At 41.0% G+C, this 18,356-nt stretch overlaps 2 protein-coding genes across 2 annotated transcripts in view; both read right to left on the bottom strand.

Annotated features, from left to right (window-relative positions):
* naaladl1 (N-acetylated alpha-linked acidic dipeptidase-like 1) overlaps positions 1-9,448 on the bottom strand; it is a 30,223-nt gene extending 20,775 nt beyond the window's left edge. The window contains 4 exon segments of the mRNA XM_012962364.3: positions 2,712-2,834; positions 4,173-4,294; positions 6,059-6,231; positions 9,151-9,448. Coding sequence (XP_012817818.1) covers positions 2,712-2,834; positions 4,173-4,294; positions 6,059-6,231; positions 9,151-9,353 — 621 coding nt within the window. The 5' untranslated portion in view covers positions 9,354-9,448.
* A 2,708-nt stretch (positions 9,449-12,156) lies between these two features.
* LOC108647354 (flocculation protein FLO11-like) lies at positions 12,157-17,889 on the bottom strand. Its single transcript, XM_018093233.2, has 4 exons — positions 17,723-17,889; positions 16,498-16,605; positions 14,014-14,403; positions 12,157-13,199 (listed from the first exon to the last, which is right to left on the bottom strand). The coding sequence occupies exons 1-4, from the start codon at positions 17,774-17,776 to the stop codon at positions 12,225-12,227; spliced, it is 1,527 nt and encodes a 508-aa protein (XP_017948722.2). The 5' UTR covers positions 17,777-17,889; the 3' UTR covers positions 12,157-12,224.
* Positions 17,890-18,356: the final 467 nt, after the last annotated feature.

Genomic DNA, 18,356 nt, shown 5'->3' with positions numbered 1-18,356 from the left:
TTCATCAGATATTTCAGAATTACTTACAACCTTTTTAAATAATGGCAGCAGACTGCTGTCTTTTCTCTGAGCTTTTTCAATGTCAATGTCCCAATTGGCTGTAGCAGGAAAGTCTTTTTTGGGCTCACTGTGTTCAGTTTTCCATTGAGCCTTTAAAAGTCTTTTTTCCCTTTTAGTCTTACCAGGCTTACCTTGTCCTTTAAACAAATCTGAAGAAAAAGGAAAAAGTTTCTCCCAGGTTCCTTCACTGGCATCAGCCTTCTTTGCTTGTGCCCGCGTAGTCACTGCTACCACAGGTCGCTCAGTTTTCTGACGTGGCAACAAACTTAGAAAATTAGGAAAGTCTCTCCCAATAATCAATGGATAAGGCAACTTGGGAACCAGTCCTGTAATCACTCTGTGGACAGTCTTTCCAATTTTAACTTGTATTTTGGCTAAGGCATGTTTTCTCTTGTCTCCATGGACACATGTTATAGTGGTGTTTCCCAAAGTATGAAGATTTCTCAGCAGTCCAGCTTTAAGAAGTGTCTGGGGACTTCCACTATCCAGTAGGGCTTGTATTTTCTGGCCATTTACACATGCTTCAACTAGGAAACCACCATTGTCTCCAACAACATTAGAAGGGTTACATTTGCTTTGTGTTTTACGGCAAAATCTCGCAATATGTCCAACTCTCCCACAGTTGTGGCATTTTGGATCTCCACGGTCTTGAGGATTTACTCTGAGCTGCGGCTCTTTTTGCAGAAGGGGTTTGTTTCGCACAGTAATTCTTTGCTCAGCTTCCCTTCTGGCTAGCAAAAAGTCCTCTGCTAGAGAAATGGCTTTTGTACTTGTTTCAGGACGATGCTCCTGTACCCATAACTTTACTTTATCAGGTAGGATTTCAATAAATTGCTCCAGTGCAATCATTTCAAGGATTTGCTCACCAGTTTTCCTTTCTGGCTGGATCCATTTTAAGAGCAGTTCATGCAGCTGGCATATGCCTCACGAGGACCATCAAAGTTGCTGTACCTGTAGGCTCTGAATCTTTGTCTGAAGGTTTCAACATTTAGCTCATACCGGTGAAATATGGCATCTTTTACATAGTCATAATCCTGAGCATTTAAACTGCTGTATGCTTTTTGTGCTTTGCCAGTTAAATACGGAGCAAGGCGTACCACCCATTGGTCTTTGGGCCAAAGGCATGTTTTGGCAACTCTTTCAAACATGGTGATATAGGATTCAATATCATCCTCAGCAGTCAATTTAGTCAGACGGAGATCTTTAAGACTTGTAGTCTCTTGAGGTTTTGGACTCTGCTCTTTCCAGGCTTGAAGTATTTCTGCAAGCTGCTTGTGCTGCATCTGTTGTAGCCTGAGCATTTCCTCACGGTGCTCCCGTACCTCTTGTTGAAATCTCCTTTGCTCCTCCTCTCGCCTTTTAGCTTCATCTTGCCGCCATCTTTGCTCCTCCACCTTATGCTTCTGGTCTGATTCTATTTGCTTCAGAACCATCCATTTCAGAAGTTCATCTAAACCTGAAGGAGGTGAAGATGCAGAAGTCTCTGGCTCTGGCTGCTCTTCCTGTTCTGTTATAAAAACCTTTGCAATATGTGTCTTTGGTTTCACTGTAGGCTCAGCAGTAGTTATCCCACTGCTGCCACCATAATGTCACTGGGCGTGTGCAGGTTCAGTAGCCAGACAGATCTTGAGTGGAAATTGTGCTTTATTTTTTATCACATGCAGAAAAAAAACAGTTTTTTCAATGGTGCAATACCAACTTGTACCAGCAGGGGGTCAAGCACACTCCTGGAGCTCTATAACTACCTTTTACAAAGGCTTAACACAGACTCCCAAAAGAAACCAGTCTGCAGCTTTTATAGCCTCCAAACTGCTCTATGCTGCCCCCGGTGGTCAGCATCTACTCTATAAATATTCATTCAGAGAGGCTGCCCACCCCTTTAGGAAGTGGCTTCTCTGAGAGCTCCAGGTAAGTGCTTTATTCAACTTTACTTTATACATGCAATTGCAATGTTATGTATAGAAACAAAGTAGTTTTATGCACTCACTTTTATATACACTTATGGTAAACCTAGCTTTCTATAAGCAGTAGTTTCAGCACCATTTAAAACATACTTTCAGCACAGCTGAGGCACATGTTCCAAACAAAGTAGGCCTCAGTTTGTAACCCAAAGCTAATACTGTTGCACAGTTTGTACTTTCCACACATATATACCACATATATATACAGATTATACACATAGCTATTTACACAAATAATAAATTACTGAATTAATGAATTACTGGCCAGTAAAATTAACATTTAAAGACAAACAAACAAACAAAAATTTTTTAGCTTAATTCACTCCTTCACAGGCACTAAGGTGGTGCAATGGTGGGCTTTGGCTTTCCGCCATGGGCCTGCATGGCTCTATTGCTCTATCTGTGAACACAAAATGTTTTAAAATTACACTGAAATGAGTAGTGCAGGAACGTTTGTGATGTATATTGCCCCAGGGGGCAACATGGTTTCTATCAAGCACTGGACTTGATTTGTGCATAGTATTTTGGAGGCATGTAGTCTGACCATGGAACACCATAATAATACCCATGGGGCCATCTGTAACCTAGTACCCAATACTGAATGCTACATTGGTTGTTTGTGTTGTAAATGTCAACTCCCACACATGCTGAGTAAACATGTTTGCGATTAATTATTATATATATATATACCTTAGCAGACCTGCCAGCTCCTCCATAACGCACAATTGCAATGGTGCCATTCAGTGTTATTGAATTATCAGCCAGATACTGGAAATCACTCAGTTTGCCTTGATTGGCATAAACCAGCCTCCCCTGAATGGGAAAAGGGAAATAAGCATTAGGCAGATAGAAATACAGGGTAATGAAAAAATTGCACCATGTGTCCTGAGAAACTGGAACTAATATATATAACAAAGGCAGTAATAACTACAGGTCAAAGAATCTCTATACAGAGTTAAGCCAAATTAACCTATCAACATTTCCCCCCGACATTTTCTTTATGGTGAAGGCATTTGGTCATAAAAAATGTCTGCAAAAATGTTGCAGTTACCACTAAATCTCAAAAAGGGTCTGTGAATAAGTCGGTGCAAATACAACATTTTTACATTACATTTTTACAACATTTTCCAACATTTTTGTGAATTCCCCCCATAGTTTTTAAAAGTCTTTCCTTAGTTCTGTGACTTGCACATGACCATTATATAGTCATGGTAGTTTTCAATAATTTGTTACAATAGGGGATATGTATTCTGTTATAATACATGAGAAATATTTGGTGTTACCAGACCTGTAGGGCCCAGTCTGCAGCTTTGTGCTTTTTCATGGTCAGGGCACTTATCGCTGAATAATATCATTGTGATTTACAGTAGGGGATACACTTTTCATATACTGCATGAGTTATACTATAAATGTCATGTCTCAGCCTGCACCTTATGGCCTTACATGCTTACAGAGCTTCTCAGAGATGTCAGCTTAAAACTGTAATGTCCCTGGGCATTTGAAAAAGCCAATTTAGCATGCTTCTCAGTGGCTGTAACTTCAGAAGCTTCCACAGTATTCTAATGGGCACAGGTACAATTGCTTGGCCGTGAGATCAGATGATTTGGTCTACACTAAAATAGGCTGGGTCATTTGTCCCAATGGTCAAACCTTTAGCTGGCCATACACGTAGCAACTTTGATCATTCCCACCCTCCACTGACGTTCAGGGCTGAATCGTCAGATATGGAGGTAGAAACAATAGAAATTCTACCTCCTTCTGCCGATTCAGCCCTGAACGTAAAAAAAGAAAATTTTTTAACCTGGCCGATCAATGAGTCAACCGATATCCGCAGCCTTTCTTTGAGCCACCATACACGCACTGAATATTGTACGAAACGAGGTTTCATACGATATCATCGGTGCATGTATGGCCGGCTTTAGTAAAGATGCAGGTAACCAAAAGAAATAATCACTAGGGGTGCAAGTTGTTTGGATATTGATGTCATGCACAGTTGTGCAGTTGGAATCCATTTCATCCTCAATAAGTCCTGGAAGACTGGTTGTTTTGTATAATTTGCTGTTTATTTCATCGTCTTCAAAAAAAGTATAGGTCAAACTAAACAACAGAAAATGGAGAAGCAATATGTTCTCATGGTCACTCGCTACATACCTGAGGGTTACCACTTGGAGCATAAGCAGCATACGGCTGAACTACATCAGGATCATTTTGATCGAGCGTCAGACCCTCTTCTTGCAGGCGAGCAGTAAATGGGTTGTCACCATTGGCTGTTACTAGGAGGCAATAAAGGAAAATGGGTTGGTGAGTTGAGAAAAATCTGCTGGTTGTGTGGAATAACATAACAGATATGGGGGCACCACACATCTGTATCTCTCTGGAACATGTGACAAGAAGATTATAAGACTGGACAAGACTAAATGTGTTTTAAAGTTGAAAGCAGGTCCAATATTACATAATGAGACACCAGTAAAAGGGTAATTGGGGATAAAAATAAAATATAGCATCTGTCTCCACTGTCTGTTTTCATTCAAAAGTTTGGTCATAAAAGAGTATTTAAATATATTGAAAATCTGTGGTATTTTCTTTAAAGTTGTTCTTTAAGGCTCACCATCCTGGCCAGCTTTTGAGTTTCAGTGGCACTGTACATGCTCAGTGTGCTGAGGAGCCTCACATTTGTCTGTTCTAGAAGCTGATGCTTTAGGGCTGATTATAGGATTTGGATGCCTTCAGGAATCTGTATTAATGCAGGGAATCAGCAGAAAAGAAGATGGGCGGCTACTGGGGCACCTTTGGGGGCACAGATCTTCCCTGCTAAAGGACTGTGTGTGCCTTGGGCTGGTACAGAAGCCCAAAACAAAAAGTGATCAAAGTGTACCTTTGGACGCAATCAGCATGTTTTTTTCCAACAATGCACCAGTTTCCCCCCAGAATTCATGCATCATTGCATGTGCATGCAGCGTTAAATCGGAAGCAATTGTGCTCCACCTGACTCTTGCACGCAGCATTCAGCACAGGTTTAGTCTGGTTGTACACGCCCCCTACAGACTGATATAGTGTCTAGCAGGAGGGTGTGACTTCCTCTTTGGCTGCTGGCCTGCTACCTGAGAACAGCTCCATCGAGCCTGGGTGCAGAAACAGGCCCCAGTAAAGCCATACTACCCCAGAGGACATCATCCCTCTGGAGAAAGTCGGGTACAGGGTCCCATGAACGAGGAACTAGTCAGCACAGCAGGTCTGTTAATAGCACTTTCTAGGAAAGTGAAAGTAGTCAGCTCTAGTAAGCAAGGGCAGTCTTAATAGCCCCATCAAGCAGAGTTTTAGATCTAGGAGTATTTCTCCTATCCGGCAATGTTGCCTCAGTGTAGGGCCACGGAGTAGAGATAGAGACAGGCCAGAATAAACCCTGATCCCTACTCACCCAGAGGACTCATATACTATCAGTTATCAACCTGAAGGAGCAGATATCTACCCAGACTACCTCCAAAGGGGTATTGGCTGAAAGGTGTATTTCCTTGTATTTACCCTCTCTTCCTCAGAGTGTACTTTATTATACCATCTGCATATGCTTATGTGTGAGTATTGATAACCCTGTTTAACATTAAATAAATCTGTACTATAGTTCAACAGCAAGAACCTTTCTGGCGTCCATTCTTACCAACTGCACTACACAGCTACAGTGAGTTGTAGGTCAACTACACCCTCAGCTCCGGTTAGGTCTCTTCCACCTAAAGCGAAGGCCCATCCTAAGAAAGAGGGTCGCATGTAACACATGCTCTCCTATCATAACTAGCCTGGTTTAACCCTTTCATAGCCAAAATAGTGTTAAACATTTGTAGCCTATTTTTTTTTTTGTTAAGCTTTACTTCTCCTTTACATGGTAGGAGCTTTGCCCTTACTAAAGGGATATACAGATCAAGAAATATATTTTGCCATAACATATCACATTAAACAGTGGCATATGAATGATTAAGTGATACTAACCAGCTCCTAAAACTGCATTCAATTTTAATAGCATGAACTTTTGCTTCTTAACTTACACACTTTAACATTGTTTGGCCTGGCCTTATCTGGGAAGGAGAGATAGACATCATATCGTTCCTCCTTTGCATCATCCAGGCCAAATTCTTTGTCTTTCCAAAGGCCAAGAATCAGGTTCACTAATCTCTCGTCTCCACTAGTTGTGGCCATGTGCGGCTTCTTACTGAGTTCCCTGTAGAAAGAGAAAATAATTTGTCATAGTAGAATGTTGCCGAGTTTTTGGTTGAAAAAGGCAGGGCCCAGTAATAAGTAACAATATTTTTCTTCTTGATTGTCCATCAGTGGCATGACTACCACTGGCTTGCAGGGGGTAAGGGGCCAGGGGCTGCCCCCATAAAGTTTTTTGGCAAGAAAGTTAAGAGAAAGTTGCAAGGACAGCGCCTGACCAAGGGAAAAATATAGGAAGGCCGGTATTTTTTTCCTGAAAAGGTGGCAACCCAAGCATGCCTGGTTGGCAGGCCAAAAGGTATGTGCCTCTTCTGCCTACACCTAGTTTAAGTTAACGTTATGTGTAAATGCATATACAGAAGAACAGTTTAATAAATAAATATATATAATGTGATAAAATGACAAAAGAAATAGATGTGTTTGCCTTTACTTCTTCCCTTGTGGGAGGTTAAAAGTTTAGGGAAGTTATAAACAGGCAATACATTTTCTCTGTTAGAGAAGCTTGATGTTGGGCTCTGGAAGCTGGAGTGTGAGCTCCCAAGTGTGTGAGTAGCACCCAGAGGGCTGGAGTTATGTTCATGATTTCTATCTAGTTATATATGCTGAGATGCATGTAATAAAGTGCACTTAAATTGAAGAAACTCAGGTCCATTTATCAGCACTGGGGTTATTTTCACCTGGGGCAGAAACCTATAGTAGGCAGGAGAGGCACATGCCTAAGGCACCGGTGGTGGGGCAATAAAGGTGGAGTGATGAGTAGAGGGAAATAGCAAGCCAAGAGTGGCAAAGGGGAGCTTTTGTGACCGTGACCGTGACCTTGATAAAATGGAGCCCATCATCATGTGTTTATTTATACAGCGCCAGCAGCAAGTTACCCAGTGCTTTACACTGTAATAAAAGGGTGGTTCACTTTTAGGCTAATGTTAATATGTTATAGAATTGCCTATTCTAAGCAACATCAACTGGTCTTCATTATTTATTTCTTAGTTTTCGATCTATTTGCCTTTTAAGTTAAGAGGGATAGTTTCTGGGGGACTGGAACATGAGACACCCCTCATGTCTGGTATCATTCTGATCGCCCACATATGGATAACAGTAGGCCCAATTTTTTTTTTTTTACTCATATTTATTGAGTATTTGAGCAAAGTTATATCATGCATAGAAAATCGTAAACGTTTTTACATACATAACAGCAAAGAAATTATAGAACCTATATTTGTTCATATACACTTGTAGTAGGCCCAAATTTTCATCATAATATTGGATACTGGCAAGTGCCAATATTATATGACAGAAACTGTCCTGAGAATTGCAGCCTTCTACAGGGGGTCACAAGGGACACGTTCCTGGGCACTCTCTCCTCGGTAATGAGGAAGGGTCCCAACAGGGGATAAAAGGGCAAAAGACCCAGTTACTAAGAGCTCATACCTGAGGTTCCAATTCTGTTGGGTTGTGTGCCCAGGTTTCCAACTCTTGCCTCAGGAGGATGCAAAGGAATTACTTGGTAACGTAAATAGGGTTTATATGTGTTTTATTCCCTTTTATTTTATTTACTGTGTTGTAGGTGTATGTCTCTTTTTTAATATCTTTTTATATGCACTCGTTACTCTTGTAATATTAAATATAAAATTTAATAAGTTTTTCTATTGCATGTTAATGATAGATGGTGGCAGAGAATAGTGTTTTGGGGCGGTGGTGTGGGGGTGTCTGACGTTAGTCTGACCTGTGTGTAAGGTGACTGAGTGTAACCTCTTGTCTCCCTGTCCCAGTGCCACGTGCATCTGATCGTGACAAACCCCTTTAACAAACAAGCCTTAGAGAACGATGCAGTGGGGTTACACGCCCCTTCTGAAAAGTATGCTAACATTTTCTCCATTTCAAATGAATTGTCACTATGCTATTAAAAAGTTAACCAGGGCTCACATTTCTATTGTACTCCCACTCCCACACAACCCTCACGGACTCTCCCCTTCCCTTCTTTCTTAGGCATTGACATCTCAGCAACTCAGTTTAGTAATTGGGGCTGCATTGAGGCAAAATAAAAACCTAGGGCCTCATTTACAAAGGCACCAAGGGGTGCAAAATCACCCCACTTAGTGCTGGCAGGGGCAATGCAGCCCTTTCCTCACCCAGAAGCACAGCTCCTTAACATCCCAAGCAAGTTAGGGGGCAGGATGTGGGGTCCAAAGTGACTCTGGGTGGCATAGAGTTTGTATATAGGTATTTTCCAGAGGACTGGCTTGCATTGTCTCCTTGTTTACAACTTAATTCTGTGTGTAAGGACTTAATGGTCTGGTAAACATGCTACTTATAAAGCACTTTTGTAGGGCACAAGTTTATTAAATCAGAGCTGGTCAACAACCACAGTAGGGCAGAGTCAGCCTGTAGCATCATTGCACTGGTCAGGTGGTAATGCTGCCAGAGAGGGAGGTGCCAGCCTATAGAAAATACAACCAGAGATATGGGGGTTACATGGTGGGGTAGCAGTTATGTGATTATTACCTAGTAATTTCATGCATTGATGGTAAATCTTGAGTCTTTAGGGCCAATGCATTTACTTTTGAGTGCTTCCACAAACTTTACTCTCATTTATTATGAGTCATTAGACCTAGCCAGAGTACAGAGAGTCTTAGCATAGTTTCAATATATGTGCAAAAGAGGTCATCTTCCCTGATTTTTAGAGATTATAGGGGCTTAAAAAAGATGCTGCCATGGAGCCCAGTAGCTTCTAGTTGCCCGATAACTGCATTCTTAATTTTACTGTCACTTACCCCTTTCTAACCTTTGATAACTCCAGTATTCAGTTAATATGGAGGGCAAACAAATGATGGCAGTATCTCTATTAACTTATTAAAACTGATATTGTCTAGCTGGATAGAGGGATTTAGCACCCTACTGTACAAGTTATATGAATGGTTCTTACTTCAGAGTCTCTTCAATTCTCTTATTATCCACTTCCTTCATGAACTCCTGAATAAAAGCTTCATCGACATCTTGAGCAAGCTCCTCCGCCCACTCCGGATTGATCATCTTAGTCTTGGTTATCCCAAAGTGACCAATAAGTAGCCCAGCGGCCAGTATAACTGCTCCGCCAAGGACACCCAATAATATCTTCCACCAGCTCATCCTTCCGACCTCTGTAGCTAGGATGTCTTACTCCAACCACTAAATGCCAGTTTTAAACCCAAGAGATGACCTTGAGTCATGATCCATTAACAGATAAAAGACTGCAATCTTTAAACTGCCGCTTCGCATTTGTTCAAGTTACACATTATCAGAATTCAATGCTGCAACATTCTAAGGTATAAATATTATAGGAGGCCAGTGATCTTTACCCCCTTGCACAGTTCGTAAAGTAAAATCACCGTATTTATTGGAGAGGTGCTGTTAATTTTTATTATCTCAAGGAAGGGAAAAAGGTTAAAAACTATAAAACAGATTAGCAGTATTTATCAGTGGATGTTTCTTATTATTCAGTATACAGTTTTTCAACTTCTAAACACTTATGATTGTCATGTTTCAATGTCAAAATATAAATAGAATCTCTTCTGAACAGGATATAATTCCTCTAGCCTTAAAGAGTCACTACCTACCTGCAGGGGAGGGTGTAAGGTGCAAAAAATCTGTACAGTCCGCCATGTTTTTGTACCCTACCCTACAGGTAGAATAACTGACACAGGTCTCTGCACTCTAAAATAAAGTACAAAGGCTTGTACTCACCCCATGAATACAGCTCTGCCTATGGTCAGCAGCACTGTATTCATGAGTGGTGAGGCAGCCAAAGGCACAAAGGCATGCCCTGTGGTGACAGTCAGGACAGAGCTGCCTTGTGGTCAATTGGCGATGCCCTTTTTAACTTTCTTTGGGTTATTTGTATCCGTCTTGAGGTGCAGAGTGAAGCCAGACCCCAGACGCAAGTGCTCTTTAAATGACCACTATCCACCATCATTTTTCTCCTTGTGTCTTTCTTTCTTTGGTCCTAAGTGTAATATAATTGTATTTACAAATGTCAAATGCAGCAAAATTTAAGTGAGAATGCTGAGGTTTTCAAATTGTATTCCACCCATTTCAGTAGAAGGAGCTCGCACTAAGGAAGCTTTTCTATACATAATATTTGATTGTCGAATACTGAAGCCTACTCAGGTGAACTGGTCAGAGCCAGGTCAAAGAGCACAGATGCCCAAGGTAAAGTCCCTGGGGTCGACCAACCCAACCCTCAACTTGGAAAGCATATCATCCAACTTTATCCGTTGCAAGATGCAGATCACAGCCATACCCCAGACCCAGGTGCTTTTTAAATGCCATTTCTTTCCCTTACTTAGTGCTCCTGCACTTGCATCTTAGGTCTCAATAAATTACCCCAAAAGGCACTTTAAGTTTTGTGGTTGTAAACATTGAAAGTAAGGAGTCCACTGGACCCACACCAAGTTTTCAAGTGTTTTGATGACATTGGCACCATCCCTTGAGAAACACAGCCATAAACGTCAGTAATATAAATCTGCTGATGGAATGACTTGAGTCTGACAGTGGTTAAATCCTTCATGTAGACCAAGCTTTTTGCAATGTTTACAGTGTTTCCTAATAGATACAGATGCAATAGTGGATTTTATATTATAAGAACATAATCATTATTAGTTTATTGCTCAAAATAAGGTGGAGCTGATATCTCTCCTGTTTCAATCTAATCTTGCCTATTGCAATCTAATCGTAAAGGTAATCAATACAGTTATCATACGATTCTATATTTTACTTTAAAATATAATAAACCCACTGATTAGTAAATGGCAAAAGTCAGACAGTAATATATGGCAAGTAATTCAAGGTATATTATGAATGTACCCTGTGACCCTGCAGTCACTAGAGGTTGCAACATAGCACAGAGCAATTGAAATTCCCCAGAATTCATGAGCATAACTACACTGAAGGCAGACCCAGTGGCAGCTGCAGTGTTCAGGAGTGTAGTGGAGCCCTGACAGATGTATACTTTTATTATATATTTGTAAAACAGGCCATCTTCCTCCTTCTCCCAACATATAGGGGGACACAAAACAGATGCTCTGAAACCTAGTATCTTCTGGTTACCCAGAGCTGGTAATTACCAAAATTCAAGGTTTTTTTTTATGTAAAAGAGACTTGTAAAGAGTTTTTTCTGTTTTTAATTTTAATAACACGTCAAAACCTTTGCCCGGCCTATAATCACTACTACACATAAAGCAACTTATACAGACTTTATGATGAGAGGAGCAAAGTCAAATTATATCCTGGTTTAAGCTGCCATAAAACAGCCCATGCAGTTTCAGGTGTTTTAAGTTACTGATGGGTGGGACTATAGAGGAAGCAGACCCTGCAACTGCTGGGGGCTCACTGGGGCACTGGCTGATAAGCTGTTTGAATTTATGCAGGGGTGATTCTGACCCCTGTGCTGCCCTGAGGCGTGCTTCCTCCTGCCGCCCCTCCTTACCCCCTCCGCAGGCAAGATTCTCATATGGCTTATGGCAGCAGCACTCCTGCATGCCTGCATGCATGTTGCATGTTTATGTTAAATGTTTTCTGATTTTAAATGATAACTTTACATAATACCGCTTATTACTGAATTGAAGGTAAAAGCTTCCACACTCATACTCCATCATTATTGCAGTTTTCAGTTTGGCCCATGGCTGCTGGAGCTGAAGAAGAAAGGATCATGCAGTATGCAGCCATGTTTTACAAGGAAAGCTGGAATGGTGGGTAAGACTCAAGGACACTCCAATCTGGATAGAAAAGAATGGTATCTTCACCTTTTCATCCAAAGGGTAGGTATATCATCACAGTAATATCTATGAAGGTTAGAAAAGACTTTCTCATCTATATAGTAATAGTTTGTAATAAACGCTATAAAAGTATTGTCAGTTTTCCCCCCAAAAAATGTATAGAAAGGTCCACTAAAGTTTATAAATACCTCTCTACTGGAACTTATAGGACAGATACAATATGTAAAGAAGTCACCATGATATTCCTTTACAGAAGGGTTGAATCCAATGAAGTGCTATCACCCAAACCCTGGTCTTCGAACCTGGTGGCCATAAACTTGGACTTTATGGTTAGCTGACCTTTACCATTGTGTTCATCACTGTTAAGTGTGTGGAAATGCACTGTCTTCTCTTTCCTTGGCTTCCTTTCTGTACTTCCTTCTGGCCATGAATTCTGGTGTGAGCCTTGGCAATCCCAGCCTTTGATAATAGGTTCTGATCCTGTAGGGCTTTGGCAAACATATGCAGTCATAGCATTATTATGCTGATATTCAGAGATATTTCCAGGAGTGGAAACAGACACTAAAGGGCGAAGGTACTCTGATTTAGGATGGGCTGAACTCTCTTGTACCCCTACTGGGCTAAAATTTGTTTCCTCAACAGTTTTGGGAGAGAAGAATCTGTTTGCAGCACTTTTTGGAAGAGGGGACCTTTTAGCTGGAATTGGTGGCATCCTGGATTCAGCCATGTGACTTCTATGGTATGGCTCATCTCTGGTGTGATGCAAAGGGCTTGGGGAAGGAGAAGGAGGACTTTTAGCATGAGAGGTTCTAGCTGAAAGCTTTAAGGCGTCTTTGTTTTGCAATGCACTGGACACATTTTTGGAATTTGGTCTGGGAACAAGTTCTCTGTTTTGGTTGTTCTGGTCAGCTTTTAGCATTTTATCAACAGTCTGTGTGGCATCAGTGATGGACATACTCTTATTCTGAGATGTGGAATACTTATCAGTAGGAGATGTAAATCCCAGAAATGTGTCAAGTATCTTTTGGGCAGATTGATAGTCGAATGAAGGCCCTTGAGGCAGCATCTGACCCCAGCTAAGTGTGGCATCATCCCCTGAACTTTCAGAACTGCTAGCTCTTGTACAGTGGCTATGAAGGCGATGAGCAGGCAAAAGATTTAAAAGAGAAAGATTCGCTCTAATGCCTCCAGGCATTCTTCGGTCTTCTCTGGTCTCACCGTCCTGTAGGGAAGATAATAAAATGTTCTAATTATTAATTTAAATGCTTCTAGTTACATTTGAAGCCATGTAAAGCAAACATGATAGCTGAGAAGAAAAATATGGCTAGATATGTATTTTATTTACTTAACTCTACTAGCCCACTTTAGTGACCCTATTACAGGAACAACCTAGGCTTTGAAGTTGTCTACTTGAGTTCCCAATCTTCTAACCAGCTAGACCATCTTTTGAGTGTCAGTGACACTGCGCATGATCAGTTAAGCTTAGCGTTAGCATATATGTTCTGAGTCGGACACTAATGCTCAGGTAACTGGAGCCATCAAATACTGAAGGCATCTTTTAGGCGCACAGAAACGTGGGCACATAGACTGGTACAGATGCTCAAAACATGAAGTGCAGCACTTTAGTGATCTTTGTTGTGCTTCAGTTCTCCAGTAGAATTATTGAGAAACCTCATGATATCTTCACAGAGATGTGGTCCCATTCTGCCAAATAATAACAGCTTGGCTGTATGGCCTACAGATCAATCAAACCTTTTCTATGCATTTGGCTCAGATGGCTCACCATCACTGTCGCACCCTTTTCACTGACCGCTGTGACATATGGTGCACCATGTGATATCCATTATTATATTTCTGTTCAATTTTTCATTCAAACTATGGATTCATGGTATGAGTGATAATCAGAAGCCATGGAAAAGCCTGTACATTTACACAATCACTGATCTCAATAAATTCTTCTTTCTTTATAATCATAATTCTCACAATATGCCAAAGAACTAAAAACCATTTAAACTTTGACAGTAACTGGTTCTTACGTATGAGTCAACTTTGTCTTTTCTGTCGTCAGAAAAACTCTCTCCCAGATTAGGGAAGCGAGGGGAGAGCAGTCTGTATCTAGGAAGAGTCTCTTCTAAGCTGCAGTCACTCTCAGTGGAGCTATAGAGAGGGTGCATGACTGGGAATGACTTGTCTGCTCCTGGGCTCCATGGGGAGAAAGCCGTCAGACGTGGTTCCGTGGGTACCTTTATGGTCTCCTTTTCTACGTTACTGCAAGACATATCCTGAGAAGTGGCCTCTGAAAATATTCTAGTGGGGATTAAGAGGTTCTGAGGCGTTTCTACTTGGCTGCTGCCATCAGGAGATTGATGAGAGGCCTGAATTGTTTCCAGCATATTTGGAGTTAATTTGCCAAGTTCGGAGGAGACCTGCAAGGGAGCAAAGTATAATGGAAATTAAATCTTTCCATTCTAATAAAATAGAGTAATAGTAGGTAGTAATTTACTTTATTTTCAGTTATTATATTACATGATAGATGCAAAGTCAAAGTCAAAAACTAGGAACAGATAAAAAAAGGTTAACAAACCAATGAAGTTTAGAGATAAAAAAATAAAAAAAAATTACCAAGGGCTGGCAATGTGCAAAGCTCCCTTCCTTTCCCACAGCGCATTTTGGCACAACCAAGTTGCACTTAGGCCAGTGCTGTCCAACTGGCGGCCCGCGGGCCCCCCTCTGTGTGGCCCCCCACCTGTCTGGCTGCTTTGATGGCTTACTCTTGTGTAAGCTTTAAATGGTATCAGTACTGTGATTAACTGCCCCCCTGCATGGTTCACACCTCAGATTCAGGCTGTAATCAGGCTGTATTGTTTAAATATGTAATTCCCTGTGTTGTTCACACCTTTTAATCCCTGCATTGTTCACCCCCTGCAGTGTTCACACCTCAGGCTCAGACTGTAATCACCCACATTGTTCCCCTGTTCACACCTCAGGAGCAGTAGAAACCCACAAATAATCCCTGCATACTACAAAAAGAACATATACTGAGGTGGTACTGCAATTAAAAAGTTTTTTAATATATAGTTATTGTGCAGACTGTAGGAGCAGTGCCAGCATTGTGTCACTGTAGGCTGCCTGTGTGTGCCATACACACAGGCATCATAGGGCAAGCAGAGTATGGCACACACAGGCAGGGTAGGGAAGGCAGAGTATGGCACACACAGGCAGAGTATGGCACACACAGGCCAAGTATGGCACAAACCAGCCAAGAATGGCAAACACAGTGAAAGTATGGCACATGCAGGCAGGGAAGGCAGAGTATGGCACACACAGGCAGGGTAGGGCAGGCAGAGTATGGCACACACAGGCAGGGTAGTGAAGGCAGAGTATGGCACACACAGGCAGGGTAGGGCAGGCAGAGTATGGCAGGTTTTTGCTGTACTACAACCATTAATATGGGTATGGTCATGTGATAACATGGCTGTGGTTTCAAGTGGGTGCGGTTTCAAAAAGGGGAGTGGTCAAAACTGGCTTCCATTATCGGCCCTCCACCACGTAGGTCGGAAAAATTCCGGCCCTCGGTACAACAGAAGTTGGACAGCACTGACTTAGGCCATTAGGATTGGACAGGAGGGCAAAGATCTGCAACTTTCTCTATATGCTACCTGTGCTGCATACTCAGCGGGGGATGGGGGGGGGCTGATGGCATCCCCTGGGCATCATTCCAGACACACAAGGCAGAGGGAGCACCAGTGAAAGGAAGGAAATGGAAGCCTTTTATTTAATGCTGAACAGTTGCTTTAATGCATTTGTCAGTGCCACATTCTGAACAATGTGCCACATTTTTTTGTGCTAACGGGCACAATTGCTAAATGTAGGGCCTCTAAGGTGTGCAAACAAAATTTAATTTGCTTGATAATAATAATGATATATCATTATAGGACAACAGTGTCCCTGAACATCAGGTTGCAGGGAAAGAAGCTGGCAATACCAAACTGTTTTTCAGCCAAAAGAGTGTCATGACATGCATTTAAACACATACCAGCAATAAAAAGCTGTTATCTACACATTTCATGTTTTATGGCCTTCTGTTAATTGATTTCTAAGCCAGTTATTGCTCCAGATTGAATCTATGTATTCAGCCCTACCCATTAGTTATGACTCAATCAGAAATACATAGCATATTTTTTTAAATTTGACAGAAGCACCAGTGCAGGCCTGTGTAGTTTTGGATCGACCCCTTAAACTCCCTGGTCAGTTTCTCTATTTTAGTCCATCAGTTGTTTTACAATCACAGCACAGTCTGCTAAGTTAAAGTGTATTATGGGAAGCACATATAAACTGCTGGTCATAGAGTTCAGATGGAAAGTAACCAGACTTAATACAGTGAGTCCATATGTGACCAGCTGAAGCTTATCCTGACCCCAGCCTAAGACTGATATCATTAGGAGAGGTGGTGGAATCAGATGACCATAATTTATAAAACAATAATTATATATAACATTTTTTGTATGTGAAAATGTTACATTTAGTTTTTCCAGAGCACAGATGGTACTTTGGGCCCGGACCAAATGATCAAGGAGCTCAGTGATCTTCTGGTTAAGAGAATCCTTTTCTGTCTCCAGTTTGTTTGACTGTGGAAATAGGAAATAGAGACAGAAAGATAATTTCATGTAAAGAAACTGTATGTTAGCAATCACATATTGCAAGGCAAGACTACATAAAGGGTTCAGCTAGAATGTATGGAGGCATGGTGGATCAGAGCTGAGAATGATGCAGAAGGTCCATGCTTTAATGTAAGAGGGTTATGCATTGGAAATGCTGAGCACTAAGGGAGGATGGATAAGAGGTGAGCATGGAAGGAGGAGCACAGGGTGCTGCAAAAGATGCAAAGGTCTAAGCTCTGATGGAGAGGGGCAGACCACAGAGGTAGTGCTAAGAACAGATGGAGAACTGGAGGAGAGTAGGTAAAAGATAATAAGGAATGAAAACTGTGATCATGCTGGAACACTGATTTGTGAATTTGTGATACATTTTAGGTGGGAATATACACAATTACTTTGTTTCATTACATCCAGAACATGTCCTATAAAGCATATTCATAATATGTTTTGGGTCATTCTCACTGTTTATTGCCAGCTTTGCCCATTAATATGTAATAAAATATAAAAAAAACGTGTGACTTCTAGCCTTCTACATAAACCTTTTTTCATATACCACCTGTTATGGACTTTTTTACCTATATAAAAATTACAGCTTAAGGAGCCCTTATTAACTGTTGGCTTCTTTTATTAATACCTAAATAAATAACTAAAATGCAAAAGCAAAATTGCACTCTTAGTGCTTGTTCAGTAAGCGCTTGCATGCAGGGCATATGGTAAATACAAGGCCCAAGTTGGGCACCAGGTGCCCATCTCAATGATACTTCAGGAGACCCTGAGGGGGAACACCTGTGTGCCATGGCCCCCCCACCTCCTCTCATAAATAGAGTGCTGCTTGAAAACAGGTAGGGCTGTACTTATGGGGCAAGCACAGATGAGGGGCAATCAAAATATCTGGTTTTCCATAACACTAAAAGAAAAAAAAGTCTCTGCTGTAGCTATCATATCTGTTTAGATACTGGAACCAACAAGGCAGCCATAATTGAAGATGAGTAGAATTGACCCATACCTGTGAACCCCAATAAACATATTATATTCCTGTTTCATCAAGGATAGTTATTATGTGTAAGAAACTCACAGAGCAGCTTACATTGTTTTTCTTTTGGTGATCATTCATCTCAGGGTTAGGAAGTTCATCCATCATCCTAAAGATTAAGGAGCAAAGAAACAATCAGTACAAAAAAGGTCCAAAATACATTTTTCTCCTCTTTGAAGTTTAGTGGCCAAAATAGAAAAAGCAACACGAGAGGCTCTTGGTATGAGAAGACCATATTTGAATGAAGCAGAATGGGTAATACACCGAGCACTGTTTTGCGGCACATATATTCATATTAATAGAATCATAATATTTAATTAAAGCTTTTTCAGTACCACAAATAAAACCCTTGTTTATATTTCTTAAAGGAGGATTCTTGGCAATTTTTTAATTGGTCTTCATTTTTTATTTCTTGTAGTTTTTAAACGATTTGCCTTTTACTTCTGACTCTTTTAAGCTTTCAAATAGGGGTCACCAACCCCAGCAGCCCTCTGCAAGACTCCAGTTTTACTGTACTTCAGATACTGCTGAAATTTCAAACTGGAGAGCTGTTCAACAAAAAGCTAAATAATTCAAACACCACAGAAAATAAAAAGTGAAAAAATTCAAATAGTTTTAGAATATCAAGCTCTACATCATACTAATACAAGGCATCCTCCATATAATTCAGTATCCCAGTCCCATCTAG

This window comes from Xenopus tropicalis, chromosome 4 (genome assembly GCF_000004195.4).
Source record: "Xenopus tropicalis strain Nigerian chromosome 4, UCB_Xtro_10.0, whole genome shotgun sequence".
In the NCBI taxonomy this organism is placed as follows: Eukaryota; Metazoa; Chordata; class Amphibia; order Anura; family Pipidae; genus Xenopus; species Xenopus tropicalis.
The sequence above is the reverse complement of the archived record's forward strand: the minus strand, read 5'-3'. Positions and strand labels throughout refer to the sequence as shown.